This window comes from Recurvomyces mirabilis (genome assembly GCF_035927965.1).
Source record: "Recurvomyces mirabilis strain CCFEE 5264 chromosome Unknown scaffold_21, whole genome shotgun sequence".
Taxonomy (NCBI): domain Eukaryota; kingdom Fungi; phylum Ascomycota; class Dothideomycetes; order Mycosphaerellales; family Teratosphaeriaceae; genus Recurvomyces; species Recurvomyces mirabilis.
This window is the reverse complement of record NW_027041955.1, coordinates 467,072-481,868: the sequence shown is the minus strand read 5'-3', so window position 1 is coordinate 481,868 and position 14,797 is coordinate 467,072. Positions and strand designations below refer to the sequence as shown.

Here is a 14,797-nt window from a genome sequence, read left to right as displayed (position 1 = left end):
GTGCTCTAACTCACATTACTTCAAGATTGCTAGCAGTTTTTTGGTCTCTCACACACTGTGATATCGAAAACACTCGAGCAAAGGGATTCTTTTTCCGCATTGGGCGATATCGAAGTCAGAATTCTTGATCAGTCACAACAACAAGCACAATGGCAAGTGACAGAAATCATTACGAGCTCAATCGCCATACTGACGCTTCACAGAATGGTACGAATGGCGTCAACGGAGTCAACGGCGTAACTCCTCGCGGCCGTCTCGCCGGCAAGAACGCTGTCATCACCGGAGGAGCTGGGTAAGTCTATCGCCACCACGCAATGCCACACCACATCCGGTGCAACACTTTTAGTCGACTGAAGACGTTGCTGACGATGGAGTAGTGGAATTGGTTTGGAGACGACCATTCTTTTCCTTCGCGAAGGTGCTTCGGTGCTCATGTGCGACATCTCGGAACCAGCTTTGAAGAGGGCCATCGCCATCGCGAAGAAAGCTGCACCTCATATGACAGGCAAGGTTGAGACGATCAAATGTGATGTCTCCAAAGAGTCTGACGTCCAGGCTGCTGTCGAGCATCTAGATGCTTGGGGTGGTTTGGATGTCATGTTCAACAACGCCGGGATAATGCATAGCGACGATGCAGGTATGTCGAAGCTTGATAACCTTATGCTGTAAGTTTTGTACTGACAGTTCTCAAGACGCCATCGATACCCCAGAGAAGATCTGGGACCTCACACAAAACATCAACGTCAAAGGCGTCTGGTACGGCAGCAAACACGCCGTCCTCGCCCTTCGCAGGCACAACAAGAAAGTCGCGAGCATAATCAACACAGCTTCCATGGTCGCGCTCGTGGGCTCTGCCACACCACAGCTAGCCTACACAGCCTCCAAAGGCGCCGTGCTAGCCATGACCCGCGAACTCGCCATCGTGCATGCACGTGAAGGCTACCGCTTCAATGCTCTCTGTCCCGCACCTCTCAATACGCCACTCCTGCAGGACTGGCTGGGCGATGATCAGGAGAAGAGGCATAGGCGCGAGGTGCACTTCCCTATGGGACGTTTTGGCGAGGCGATCGAGCAGGCACAGGCTGTGCTTTGGCTTGCTTCGGATGAGAGCTCTTTCGTCAACGGGACGGATTTCGTGGTCGACGGTGGGTTGACCAAGGCTTATGTCACGCCTGAGGGTCCCGCTCCAGCGCCTCCAAACAACCTGGGAAGGTAGCGGTGCAGGGTTCGGACGAGAAAATTATGGACGTGTGGCGAATAAGAACATAATGCTCGTGCGCTCGGACTGAGGATGAATTGTGATGGCGTATGAACAGATACCGGTCAGGTATCGAAGTATGACAGCAAAATCTTGCCCTGCACTCATGACACAAGTAATGAAGTTCTTACTGCTGAATTCGAGCTTACAGTGGCTTCACCATCTGACTTGTCAAGAGCACTCAAATACAGTATACGAGACAAGCAGCACATCTGACTATTCTACTTACACTGAGCAGATCGTCCAAATATCGACTTGAGAAGTGGGACAGCATCTCCCTGGCAGTCCTTAGCTAGTGGCTAACTAAGGGAGCTAGCCAACGTAAGAACATCAATTACATTCACTGGAAGCTCGTATACGATGGCAGTCCATGATACTAGCACGATTGACTGGTGATCACAAAGAGTATCTATTCTGTTCACCACAGTCTGCCATATCCGCAAATTCTCACGTAAAAATCACCAGCAAACCCGCACCTGACTCTACAGCATCCTCAACTTTACACCAATTACGCCAACGAATTTGGAGACATCTCGCCAAGCAGCCACGATCCGGTCAACACACTTGGGACCTGGGATTCCGCTACCAGCTTCAACGACAGCTCAAAGTTCTAGACCTCCAGGTTCATTGAGGCCCACATATCTGACCTCGAACAGCCGAGTAAGACGGATCTTGCAATCATGACTCCGATGAGTCTTGGGTTCGACAACCTCTGCGTGAGCGCAGTAGAGGATATGGCAATGTCTCAACAGTTTCATCGACGTCGGCCACGTGCACAAGTGCAGGCAGGGCAGCACCCGCTCGACCCGCGACTTTACAAGGCAAGGTACCCAGGCCAGCTATCGCGCAGTGATGATGGACCGTTCCTGTACAGCCACTCACATTCCGGCAACGAAGTTTCTCAGCGCGGGCAAGTGGACGTATCAGACATGCGTGAGCATCCACGGACTGTCAAGCAAGACCCTGCTGCTCTGCGGCAGGGCTACAGATATGATGATCTTGTAGCCAGGGACAGGACTTGCTCTCCTAGGCTATACGAGAGCGATCGAGATCCTGGCAATTCTCGAGCTGGCACTCGACCTCACGATGCGTCCACGACAGAGTGGCGACCGAGCGCTTACCAGAGTCGTCTCCTCGAACATACTACTCCACTAGTACAGCACTCTAGCTCTGATGAGATCAGGAAAGCTCGACACAAGGCTGCAAAGTCGTGGCTGCAAGAGGAGAGCATATTGCACGCTACTAATGGCTGGCCCATCACTGAGGATATGGACGAGCCTGTGACCTCAGCGGAAGTCTGGACCAAACATGCTGCTCTGGCTTCCAGTACTGCCAAAGTAGCGGTCAGCCACGACATCCCGGCTCATACATTGCAGTGGCTCAATAGCCAAGCATCAGGTCCGCCCACGATGTCGGCTTTGGAGGAGGAAGAAGGCAGCCTCGAACTAGATACAACGATGTCTGGCTCGTGGTCACCCACCGCTGAGGCTTTCCTTGATGAAGGGATACATGCCTTGACCACGCAGACCAGACCGCCAATTGGTATCGTGGCAGCATTGACGGCATCATCTTGTACATCGGCTGATGTTGCAGACTCTCCGACCTCGGCTACCAGACTTCCACCACTCGAGGATGACTCCAGCCGGAAGCCCATAAAAAAGGCCAGTCTTGACGAGCTCTCCGAATCGATCAGTAACGTGCCACTCACACGTGGGGGAGAGGGCCCGCATGGAAGCGAGGTCCGCACGACGGCAGCTCCAACGCGAGAATGCGAACATTGTCAGAATTACAGATGTGGCATAGTCCTTCCAAGTAGCAGCGATGCACGATTGCAAGGTAACGCATCAAAATTCGACGTGCCCACGCTCCTACGCCTTGCAGCAGCGAGCGACGCTGTCGAAGCCAAAGAGCCAACCGCTCATGCAGTAGTCCAAGAGCAAATCGTTGCGGACCGAGGCAAGGAAGACGGGAAAGCGAGCGGCTGGGTCATGGTCTCTGAAGTAGACCCGCTCAATAACAAGGACGACTTCGACTTCACGGAAATCCCAGGTCCGGATGAGGCAGCGCTACTGTCCGGCCAGGAGACGATATCTTGGTGGTCGTTGGCGAGATGGTTCGGACGAAGGATGTAGCTTCTCACGACAATCGTGTATCAACTACGACAGTGCTGTGGGAATGTTTCTGCGTTGAAAGCATGCAAGTGTGAAGCATGCCATTACTCCACCGCGGCCTGGGCTGGGATTTACACATAGGTAACGACTCTTGAACCAACTTCTTATGATTGCGGTGTCAATGGACATGTGATGTGCGGTAGACCGGCCGAATGTGGTGCCAGCCTTCAAAGTTTTTGACCATAGTCAAGGCCTTCGAAGACTGGTGTCGGTAGCTCTCACGCATTGACGGCTGTCTGATACACAGTGAACGACATCATGTGGTTGAAGCTGTGATCGCTATTCCCAACCGGACACTTACTGCGTGATGCTGACGCCGGCTCGTAGTCACAGTCCAGGCTCAACCGGTCATGCTAACTCGATGTGCAATATCAACAGGTGACTTGAACGACGGGAGGGAAAGAAAACTGTAATATGCACCGCAAGGGGACGGCAGTGCATTCACTACTGGTCCAGACGTATTCAACGCTCATGCGCGGCGTAGTCACTATAACTTGGAGTGTCACTGATAGTCACCAATATTGTGCGAATTTGTTACATATAAGTTGCCTCCTCTTGTCCTTGCTCACGATCAGCACTCCACTAACACGGCCATCAGCAGCACCACTATTTCTTCCATCAAGCAGTGTCACCGTCCGCCATAGCAGATTGATATACCTACTTCGAGGACGGATCTCACCAACAATGCCGCCATACTTGCCGGATCCTGAGAACTTAGCTGATTTCGACGACGACCTCCTACCAAAGGAGGATCGTGTCGATGAGTACGCCAATGGTCATTGGGTTGTGCCACGTAATAGACAGTATAACAATCGCCGGAAGCAAGCATCTCGACAAGGGCGGTACGCTGGCGATCGCCATAGACGTCCCAACCGTGGCAACAGGCATACTCTGGTACCTGGACAATTTAACATCGACGTCAAGAAAGACTCCACATTCTCACATGGTCTGGAAGCTCAGCATGAGGAGATGGCTGCTCAGGCTAAGCAGTTCAGTGCCAAGATCGGTGCTAGCAACGGCATCACTATGAAGCCAGCTGTGCCGGCGACAATCATGGCCGACGGTGGTGGCGAAGTTTTCCAGGCTGAGGACCACCCGATTGGTGCACTTGTGAAGAGGTCTAGTGTTCTAGCGACGAAGTCATCGAAGTCGTTCGTTCTACGCTCGAAAGCCAACCTTCGTGCTTCGTAGAGCCATAGAAATCAAGCCAACAGTAGATGACAACCTCTCTGAGCCACCAGCATTCAACTTCGTAGCGAAGAAATCACACACCAAGACAGCGCCTACAGTAGATTTCCGGTCTTCGCCTCCAGAATATAGCCCGGATCGCTGCTTAGAGATTCAAGTGGGCAAAGCTGGTGGTGATGCGGGACCGATGGATCATCTTTGGAAAGACATGGCTCCCAGCCATCATCCTCGGGCCAGTTCGCCGGCGATGTCGTCTTCGTCCGCGTCAAACCCATTCGCTTCGTCCGTCGACAGCGGAATGTCGTCGTCATCGGAGGACGACACGCGTAAAGCCAGAAATATGCTAGATCGGGATGAGAACTTCCTGTTCGCAATAGCGGACGATTCCCTGGATCCGAAGATCCTAACAGCACAACATTGGCCAGCTGTAGGAGAGGCTGGCCATACTATCGAACACAGCCAGCTATCTAGACGCCTGAGCTTGGTTCGGCGGACCTCAGTAGGGAGCACTTTCATCGCGACGCCTATCATCACGAAAGGCCAGCAAGGCAGTATCGCAAACCAAGATGAATCAGACAGAGACGGAGATGATAGAGAAGACCCAGGGAAGTTCGAGATAGATGTTATCGACATGATGGACGACTGGGACCTGTTGGAAGAAGAAGTCGTTACTGGAATGGTAGGTGGCTACGAGGCGGACGACGAGTGCGAAATTACCAAGTCGGCTGCCAACAGTGCTTGGCCCACTGCCGACAATGGTCAAGGTAGACAATCGTGGGCGAGATGGCTCGGCTTTCGTTCTGATGAGCGTGCTTTTTGATCTCTTGTGGAAGGCTGGATCTTCCTTCGGTTCTTGTCCGGTCTTTGCGTGACGTCCATCGCATTGAGGACTTGACAGGCAGTATTGTCGGTGCCCATGGCCTTGCTTCACTTTTACCATCCTTCCCAGGATGTGGCAGGAGTAGATAGCCATGTCATCCAAATTGATGGTTTGTTGTTGGTTGCTGCCTGACCTGTCGCCTCCACAGGATCGAAGGATTCGCTTCGCTTGCACAGCCGCCACACAATGAGTCAACGACCCCGGTCTGTCGCAGCCTTGCAGACCCATTGCATTACCGGCCACCCACGACAAGGTCTGGGCCAAACTTCGTACATGGCGGGTGGTAGGCTGCCGTGTAGAAGCGCACAGTAGAAGACGCTGCTCGCCCCACAACATATAGCAAGACCATAGGTCAACCTCAAACATCACAGACTCATCGCCATTGTCCAAACAAGATCTCAGTTCCGTCAAAAGTGCTCTTCTCGTCAGTGGGAAAGATGGAGCACCCGCCACAACACGCCAGCCAGCCTCAGGCCGATCAGCAATCATCAGATCAAAGCACGGCATCTCTCTGCCTCCGCACAATCTGGCTCTTCCAAGCTATCGTCGCGAGCCCGATCTTCGTCATCTTAGGGATCCAGGCAATAATAAACATGTTCCACACCTACACGACCCTTTACGAATTCATCACCCACCTCTGCACCTCCTTGCTGGCAGGCACGATTATCTTCCTCGTACTAGTACAGCGCAAGATGCCCGCCTCGAAAACAACCACCATGCAGACACTCAATTTTGAGGCCGGCAAAGCGTTGTGTGCGGAGTTGCTGTGGTTGTGGTTGCTACTCGACGCCATCTTCGGGCCCGAAAGCCATTATGGGTATTATGACGGAAGAGGGAGGAGGATAGCGGTCGCGGTCATTACAGTCGTGCCTACTGCGTGCGTGTCATGCATTATCAACCGCGAAATCTATGTGCTGACATGATCACATACAGCCTCCTGTTCTACCCGACCGTCTTTTGGGCTGTACGAGAACATCTAAAGGCGATACGCGAAGAGGCGGCGCCCACAAGCGAGCAGACGCCCTTGTTGCGTAACCAGGAGGCTGCATAGTCACGCAAACGAGATCGTGGGTGGCCAGTGTCTGGACATCGAAGTCGGGTCAAAGACTGGCTTTTGGCCATGGGTGTGTAACCTTTACTTTGCTTGGAGTAGTGGCGAGAAGCTTTCTGCTCATGTTCTGGCACCGTTATAGCCTCACTGTACTACTGCTGTTCTCCTCTCTAGACGAGACGTCACTTCTTACCTTATCTTATGGATCTCACAAGATCATGTAGTGCTGGAATCTCGTTATCGTGATCTTCATGAATACGTTACACTTCAGATACACCAAATCCGGCAACTCCATAGCACTACTATCTCGCCCGAGCAATAACGTTCATATTCCGATGGAGCGTGACAGCATGGATTGTTGTGGGCACTCCAGCAAAGGGATCAGCAATACTCCAGTCGAAATTCCTGATCAGCTGGAAGAAACAAACAAAGCAGTCAGCACAACCTCGAATCACTGGAGAGTTTGACTCAACTGCCACATACCTCAACAAGCGTCTTATGCAACTCCATCATGGCGATATGCCTCCCCAAACACTGAAATCTCCCCGTGCCAAAGATCGAGTCCACAGTCCGCTGAAACACAACTCTCTCGTCCTGCCCAACCTCGATCCACCTCTCTGGCCGATAGAACTGCGCATCGTCTCCAAAGATCTCGCGTTTGCGACACATCGCATCGTCACAGAGCCCTACCTCCGTGCCCTCGGGGTAAAACACGTCTTTGAAAGTATCGCCGCCGGGTGGAACGAGTTTAGCCTTGAGGCCAGCCAAAGGTGGGAACATCCTCAGACCTTCCCAGAGCGCGGCGGAGAGGTAGGGAAGTTTTTGGACGCTAGCGTAGTTCGCTATCGGATATGAGAGACTGCCATCGTTGGCAGCTTGGTCGATCTCCGCTCGCAATTTGCCGTACGCGACAGGGTTGGAGATGAGCAGGAAGAGGGTACAGCGCAAGATCGTGGTAGTGCTGTCCGAGCCAGCGATAATTTGCACATGGGCTTCATTCTCGCATTGCTCCTGCGTGAGACCCTTATTCATGAAATGATTCAGCATGTCCTTCTTACGTGCCGACTTGACGTTCTGGAATCGTTCGGCAACGGCTCTACGTGCGAAGCCCAGGGCTGCGCCAATACCAGTCGTATCTGTGTGTCTTGGAGCCGCCAGCTTCTGCATTAGCGGGGTCGCGATTAGCCATTGGACTGTAGGGTGGTTGATGATGAGCTCTAGCATTGGAAGGAAAGAGGCATTCGCTTTGCCGTAATCCCAGAGATCGCTGTTCGCGGACATGAAGCCGAAGGGTCTACCAAATGCTATGGTGCTCAGGACGTCAAGAGTGAAGTATCGAGCGACTTCAGCGATGTCCAAAGGTTTGTCTTTGTAAGAGTGGCGGACTAGTTCGAGGAGGTCTGTGATGCGGAGGTCGAGGTCGGACTCCAGGTTGTCAACGTCACGGCCGTTATACTGGAGCTAAGTGTCAGTGACATAGATACCACCAACATCGATTTTCGACGTACTCACACCGCCGATCTCCTTGCTACGTAGATCTGCGTGTATCGCTTCGTCCCGTGTCGAAAAGACGTGATCGTGGCCAGGATCCAGCCTCATACCATCATACCACGCCCCTCGCGTCCACTTCGAGCCAGGAGCATTCATATGGCGTACCAGATCCGCATCGTCCGTGATCAGCAGCGATGGACCAATGCGAGCGGGAGTGCCTTGACGCTGCATGTAAGTACGGAAATACTAGCAAGACAGAAGCTGCGCTTCCTCAAGGCCAAATAGATGACCCACCATATTTAGCCAGAGCATCCCACTCTGCTTGCACCACACGTGCGTTGACCGACTGCCAGAAGAGCCATAGTTTCGAGGTGCCAGCGAATACAGGTCCTTGGAACTGCTTGAGTTTTCGATAGCTGAGTATAGCACTAATGCCAAAGTACGCACTCAGCAGTAATAGCGCCACCACCGCGCCTGCAGGTGGCAAGATAGTTGTTATTGCAGGCATGTTGAATGGGAAGTTGAGAGGGTGAAAGAAAGGAGAGGGAGTAATGAAAGCAATATACGTTTGCCTGTGGCGTGCGAGGTCGCTCAGATCTGCCATTGCGTTCGACAGCCTCGAATGAAGGTGGGGTTGGACTGATTCGCTTATGCAGGATTGATGTACCATGACCTTGTCGCGCAGGAGCAGCACCCGCATCAGTCTTGGAGGCTGAATCTCGAAGTGAATTGGAACAACGCTTGGGAGATGCAGGACCGTGTTGCTCTCAGATCATTGTATACGAGAGAGGTCTTCAGGGCACAGTGCAACGAGGGCTTTGTCCGAGATACAGATAGCAGGTTTCGAGCCTGTGAGGGCGAAATCGTGCTGAAGTTCACCTTATGAAGCTTTGCGGGATGAACGGCGGGTTAGCTTCTCCTTTTGGATTTGCCTGTGCTTATGATAAGCCATGGTTCTCCTGATCATTTATCTGTCGTCGAGGAAGTATTGACAGTTAGATAACATCGTAGCCATCCGATCTCTCGACCTTGGCTTCTTGAGCATCACATCTATATACCATGGCCTTCCTAGGGAGCCACCTCGTACACCATGACAGTTCAACCCTACTAGCCCTTAAAGGCTTCGCAGTAGGCAGCACCCTCTTCATTGCCGGCAGCATGGCCACCACATCACTACAAATCATGCCCTCTCTCATCCTGGCCACCCAACAGCGCGACTCAGGACGATCAACCTCTGGCAAGACAGAATCCGGTCGATTGACACCAGGAGCGACCAGCGCATCAGAGAACAAACAGATCAACCTGACACCCGCGGCAGCACTAAAGGGAACATTAAATACCGATGCCTTGAGCGCGAGCAGCGGTTACAAGATCGCAGCCATGCAATTCACCCTCATGTCAAGAACAGCCTTCGCAACCCAAGTCCCACCCGAGCTCCTCACGATTATCGGCTCAGGCTTCCTGGCCTACCACTACCGGTCACTCTCTCTCCCTGCCAGTATTTGGGGTAAATGGGCAGCCGTAGCTGGACTCATGACAGCGATTTTCCCTCTGACGGGTGGATTCATGGTGCCGCTGGATCATAAAATTGCGAGGATAGCGGGACAGGAGCCGCCGGTCGAGCCGTTTGAGGATGCACCGATGGATAGGGAGATGGAGAAGAGTAACACGGAAGAGTTTCTGGTCAGGTGGGGGTTGCTGAACAGTGTTAGGGCGGTGATAGTGGCTGCTGCAGGTGGTGTTGGGTTGTGGGGCTTGTTGGCTTGAGGATGGGATGTGCTGTAGCATGATATGAGAGTGGAAGGTGTATATGCTGCTTCGGATTACATGCTGGACGTGGAGTCTAGGAGACAGGTTTGACCGGCACAGGCACGACAGAGGCCTTGAAATGGCTCAATGCTCGAATGTCCGTCGACGATAGACAACGACGCTTGATCGACATCAAGCTCACCACACCAATCGCGACACTCCAGTGTTTTGTGACGCTTGAACAAGCTGCTGCGAGCTCGATATCGACGTCAGCAACGCAAATGACAGACAACATTTCAGCCCAACCTTAGCCTTGAATGAGCGGCAAGACATACAGTAGCAGCATGCACGACTTGCGTAGCCAACGTCCTAGCACGCGTAACAAATGGCGCAAGCCGCAGCTAAACCAGTGGGTCACGAAGCCCGGCTGGCCTTAGCGCGCATCGGCAAAACCCAAGCTTCTGTGGAAGCCACATGGCACCTCACCTGAACTTTCGATCTGAACACAGCTTGGTGATGGCACCGTCTATCGTCGAGGCGGAGGTGCATGACAAGCTTGCATTCTACAGACGTGGAGGGGCGAATGGACTCGATAAGCGTTGATTCTACTATTGTACGCTTTGCTGATAGTGGTAAAGCTTAGCCTTATCTGTTCTACCTCACAATTGATAAGGCTAGCACGCGCGTGCACGATGCTTGTCCCTGCCATCAGGCCACCGTCAGCATCTTAGCCAGCGTGCGAAATGTTTGTGTCACGCGGCAACGTCCGAATGCTCTTTGTTCTACGCCTCGCTAAGTCTGACTGTAGCAAGCAAGGGTAAGGTAGGTGGTTTGCTGCATTCTTTGTTCCCTCTACTACCTTACTTCGCAACTCACTCGTACGCAAATTCAAGAAAGAGACTATTCATGGACTGCTGCACAAAACGGACACCAGGCCACGAGACTCACAATATACTACACGATATATCATCACCAGCACCGTCTGCAGAAGAGATCATGGACTCACCAGAATACAACCACGCTTTCCAGCCTACCGTCGTCTCACCTGCGGATCCGGTCGTGACGTTGCTGAACGTCGCAGCAGACCTCATCTTACCGTGGCATGTAGACTCCACATGGCTCACGACTAAGCATGGCGTTACGCAAAGTCCGGACGGAAGTGAGCTGAAATCCAAGCGTGTTGGGTTTGTGTTGTCGCCAATCCGAGAAGGCACGATCTTTCGGCGGAGGGTCAGGACGCCTGATGAGGTTGTTGGTTGAGGACTGTGGTGCAATGACCCGTCGAAGAAGTCTTGCCCTTTGAACAGGCAGAAGCACCGACTACTTGGATTGACACATTCACTATCCATCACCAGGCGGCGGGCATAACCTAGGACTGCCAACAACCTACGCCACGAGCCATAGACTCGACCTTCAGAGAAACAAGGCTCCGAATTCGGTAATAGTACCGACCGCAGAGCCTACAATCAGACACCGAACATTGGTCACAGCGACGAGCCGCCTTCGAAAGCATAGCACGAGCGCATAGCATCGCCGGGGAGGCATGCCAAATTTGCGCACCTGGTTGGCACTAAGGACCATGATGTTACGCAAGAGTCGACCAGTGATTACAGGCTGCCGCTCGACAACATTGGTCCCGAACTTCGTTCTATGAGGTCGTTGAGCTGTATCAACCCTATTACTGGCGGATATCATACAGGACATTGAGAACACTTGGTCAGGAAGCATTGGCAGCTTTTTATGATAACACGGCCTGTGAAGGACAGACTCAGGGATATGAAGTCAACAGACATGAATACAGAGGCGCTTGACCGTGGACTGAGTGAGTTGTTGGTTCGTACAATGCGCTGTCAAAGCTCTGGTCTTGGCGCCGTTTAGCGTCTCCAACGCCTCCACATTGCCACCGTAGCCACCCATATTATCACCGTCAAAGCCAATCCAAGTATCAGCCTGATCTCCCCAGCATCGTACGGCTCCCTCACCTCCCCTAACATCACCTCTCCATCATCGCCGTCCCGCCCAGCTAACCACAGTCATGCACTCTTCTCCCCAAGCGGTGGAATCCTCTCATTTAGATACCTCTCCAAATCATCAATCTCCTCCGGCGCCGCACTGTGTGGAAGTCCCCTATACGTCCTAAAATCCACATTCCAACCCCACTCCTTCAATTTCGCCGCCGTCTGTTGACCCCATGTATACCTCACCACAGGATCCGCATCGCCGTGGCCCATGAAGATGGGCGTAGCCTTATTCGGGTTCTCCGCCGGGACCAAGCTCTGCACTTTCTCGCGAAGAAGCAGATAACATGAAAGCCCGAATATGCCGCCCAATTTCGTCGGGTTCGTGACACCGGCTAGTAGACTCATAGCACCTCCCTGACTAAAGCCACCCAGCACGATCCTCTCGGATGGGATCCCGGCTTTGATCTCCTCCTCGATCAGGGTATGAAAGACCTTTTGACTCCGCATAATCCCCGTTTCGTCTTCGCTGCGTGTTTCCGCGAGAGAGGAGAAGTCGGCGATGTCGTACCAGCCGGGCATTCGCATGCCCATATTGATTGTTATGGGAATTTGTGGAGCATTGGGGAGGATGAATTTGGTTTCGGGGAATTTGTCTTTCATGCGCCATTGCTCGGCGAGAAACATCCTGTTTGATGCATGAGTGTGAGGTTAACGGTGCGTGAGGCGATTCTGTGCTTACCATCCTGCACCGCTGGCATAGCTGTCAGCGAGATCTACATGTTATCTAGTGGGAGAGCAGGTGTCTCTCACCTATCTCCCAACCCATGGGCGACGATGACGGTCGACGTATGCCGTTTGAGAGCCGGTACGACTAAAGCTGCTGCTGAATTCGCCATGATGAGGACACGAATCGCGACAGTTGGTCGCGGCCTCGAAGGACGAATGATAAAGTATATGTGGCGCCGGCATCATTCCGCGGTATTCTTGGCATTTGCTTGCTTGCGGCCTTGTGCCGCGCCTTCATGACCAAGCAACAACTCTAACCTGTAGCCGCCCAGACCTCATCCAGTGTAAGTATTTCCCAATCACCTCCTCAATGCCTCTGCGTTTCATCTCCTACCATACCGCTTTCATCATAGCTCTCGTAGCGTTTTTCTCGATCCCATACCCTTCCGGCACCGGTACGGACGAAGTCATCGCCGCCACTGGTTTTGTGAGGACGTGGGGCTACGTCTGCGATCGTCTCGACATACCAGAGCGAAATAGGAGACTTGGACCTATCTATCGAAAAACCTTTCGCCTGCCCAAGGAGCAAGAACACGACATTGTTTCTTCCACGAAGATATCTGGACCACGGAAGACGGCCCTACTCACGTCCACAGATCCAGCCGCAGATACATCCGTAGCAATGGGCTCCACAGAAGCGCCCTCTCCCCGCACCCCTGTCTTCTTCCTCTCTCACGGCGGCCCCAACGTAATGTTCGAGACCGAACACCCAGCCTACAGCAAGCTACAACAAATCGGTTATGCCATCACCCACGAAGTCAAGCCAAAAGCCGTTGTAGTTTTGTCCGCCCACTGGCAAGGTGAACCCCGAATCATCGAAGTGAACACCGCTGAAGGTATGGGCCTGATATACGACTACTACGGTTTCCCGCCCGAGTACTACGAAGTGAAATATCCAAACCGCGGCTCGCCAGAACTAGCAAACAAGATACTAGGTCTCCTCAGCCAAGCCGGGATCAAAGCAGAGGGTGTTCGTCGAGGCCTCGACCACGGCGTCTTTGCGGGATTTCGATGTGCCTTCGACCCAGACACAAACCCGCTTGATATTCCCATCGTCCAAGTCTCCCTCTTCGACTCCGAAGACCCAGATCAACATTACGCGCTTGGTCGCGCCCTTTCGTCTCTGCGCTCCGAAGGCGTCCAGATCGTTTGCTCCGGCATGTCCGTCCATAGTCTGCGCGATATGCGAAAAGCCATGATGCTCTCCGCACGCTCACCAGGGGCGTCGCTATTATATGCCACGACCTTCGATGAGGCATTAAAGGTGGCCGTGGAGAAGCCGGTGCAGGAGAGACAAAAGGCAATGGCGGAGTTGTTGAAGCGGCCGGATGCTAGACAAGCGCATCCGACATTTGATCATCTTTTGCCCGTCTTTGTTGCGGCAGGGGCAGCGGGAGACGATGAGGGAAGACAGACTTGGACGATGGCGGAGGGGAGTATGGCTTGGGGACAATTCCGTTTCGGTTAGCATGGACTGAACATGGCTGGCGAGTCCTCTGACAGTGCGGAATCTGATTGGAGATCAAGACGTGAAGACTACTATGGCTATGCACCAAGGCACAGCTTGGTTGCTATACAGATCAAGTCCACACGGAATACATCCGTTCGACTCAAGCAGCACCCTGCTTCCTCTGCCCAGTATAAAATGCCAACCCATAATCCTCGGTCGTGAAAGTGATCTTCGAGCCCTTCGGGAAATAGAAGACATCGCCCTTCGTTGCATGTACCTTCTTGCCCGTTTCGTCACTGATGTCGAAGTGGCCTTCTAGGATGATCTTCATTTCGTCGTAGGTATATTCGTAGACCAGAGGTGTGCCTGCGTACAAGGTCAGTAAGAAGGTTCGAAAAGTACGTGGGCGAATAAAGGTGAGAGGGAGCGCGGTACGGACGGACCTTTCTCGAGTCTGTAGAAGCCTGCAGAGATTGGCGACTTGGAGTTTTCCTTCTCGGACGTGGCGACGTCGCCAAGAAAGGCGTTTTCGTTGGCGATGAGTGGAGGCTTGAAGTCTTGCTGTTGTTGAGGGAAGTAATTCATGGCTACGGGGCCGTCTTGTTCGATGGAGCCCATGTTGTCTTGCTTCGTTGACTTGAGATACTTGGCTTGCTGCTTTGTTGTTGTGCGATAATCGGACGCAGGAGTCTACAATTCAGTGCCAGAGATGTGCGAGGTGGATAGCAATAGTACTTGACTGTGTCTACATACTTATCTGGGGGGGTCATTGGTACAAGGTAGAGCTGTAGGTTATGATGTCCCCTTCCAGC

At 52.8% G+C, this 14,797-nt stretch overlaps 9 protein-coding genes across 9 annotated transcripts; 6 read left to right on the top strand and 3 right to left on the bottom strand.

The window, feature by feature from the left end:
- Window positions 1-149: 149 nt before the first annotated feature.
- On the top strand, window positions 150-1,216 carry LTS14_007665 (uncharacterized protein; the record flags this gene model as incomplete). Its single annotated transcript, XM_064840355.1, has 3 exons — window positions 150-292; window positions 378-637; window positions 693-1,216. 3 exons carry the CDS (start codon window positions 150-152, stop codon window positions 1,214-1,216), a joined length of 927 nt encoding a protein of 308 aa, XP_064692235.1.
- Window positions 1,217-1,938: 722 nt separating this feature from the next.
- Window positions 1,939-3,390, top strand: LTS14_007664 (uncharacterized protein; the record flags this gene model as incomplete). Its single annotated transcript, XM_064840354.1, has 1 exon — window positions 1,939-3,390. The coding sequence occupies one exon, from the start codon at window positions 1,939-1,941 to the stop codon at window positions 3,388-3,390; it is 1,452 nt and encodes a 483-aa protein (XP_064692234.1).
- A 723-nt stretch (window positions 3,391-4,113) lies between these two features.
- LTS14_007663 (uncharacterized protein) lies at window positions 4,114-5,437 on the top strand (the record flags this gene model as incomplete). Its single annotated transcript, XM_064840353.1, has 2 exons — window positions 4,114-4,580; window positions 4,621-5,437. The coding sequence occupies 2 exons, from the start codon at window positions 4,114-4,116 to the stop codon at window positions 5,435-5,437; spliced, it is 1,284 nt and encodes a 427-aa protein (XP_064692233.1).
- Window positions 5,438-5,934: 497 nt separating this feature from the next.
- LTS14_007662 (uncharacterized protein) lies at window positions 5,935-6,548 on the top strand (the record flags this gene model as incomplete). The annotated part of the gene is made up of 2 exons (XM_064840352.1): window positions 5,935-6,374; window positions 6,431-6,548. 2 exons carry the CDS (start codon window positions 5,935-5,937, stop codon window positions 6,546-6,548), a joined length of 558 nt encoding a protein of 185 aa, XP_064692232.1.
- Window positions 6,549-6,850: 302 nt separating this feature from the next.
- LTS14_007661 (uncharacterized protein) lies at window positions 6,851-8,547 on the bottom strand (the record flags this gene model as incomplete). Its single annotated transcript, XM_064840351.1, has 4 exons — window positions 6,851-6,961; window positions 7,032-8,003; window positions 8,061-8,257; window positions 8,334-8,547. The coding sequence occupies 4 exons, from the start codon at window positions 8,545-8,547 to the stop codon at window positions 6,851-6,853; spliced, it is 1,494 nt and encodes a 497-aa protein (XP_064692231.1).
- A 650-nt stretch (window positions 8,548-9,197) lies between these two features.
- Window positions 9,198-10,099, top strand: LTS14_007660 (uncharacterized protein; the record flags this gene model as incomplete). Its single annotated transcript, XM_064840350.1, has 2 exons — window positions 9,198-9,722; window positions 9,887-10,099. 2 exons carry the CDS (start codon window positions 9,198-9,200, stop codon window positions 10,097-10,099), a joined length of 738 nt encoding a protein of 245 aa, XP_064692230.1.
- A 1,722-nt stretch (window positions 10,100-11,821) lies between these two features.
- LTS14_007659 (uncharacterized protein) lies at window positions 11,822-12,645 on the bottom strand (the record flags this gene model as incomplete). Its single annotated transcript, XM_064840349.1, has 3 exons — window positions 11,822-12,434; window positions 12,489-12,500; window positions 12,560-12,645. 3 exons carry the CDS (start codon window positions 12,643-12,645, stop codon window positions 11,822-11,824), a joined length of 711 nt encoding a protein of 236 aa, XP_064692229.1.
- Window positions 12,646-12,845: 200 nt separating this feature from the next.
- On the top strand, window positions 12,846-14,003 carry LTS14_007658 (uncharacterized protein; the record flags this gene model as incomplete). Its single annotated transcript, XM_064840348.1, has 1 exon — window positions 12,846-14,003. The coding sequence occupies one exon, from the start codon at window positions 12,846-12,848 to the stop codon at window positions 14,001-14,003; it is 1,158 nt and encodes a 385-aa protein (XP_064692228.1).
- Window positions 14,004-14,145: 142 nt separating this feature from the next.
- Window positions 14,146-14,603, bottom strand: LTS14_007657 (uncharacterized protein; the record flags this gene model as incomplete). The annotated part of the gene is made up of 2 exons (XM_064840347.1): window positions 14,146-14,351; window positions 14,429-14,603. 2 exons carry the CDS (start codon window positions 14,601-14,603, stop codon window positions 14,146-14,148), a joined length of 381 nt encoding a protein of 126 aa, XP_064692227.1.
- Between the last annotated feature and the right edge of the window lie 194 nt (window positions 14,604-14,797).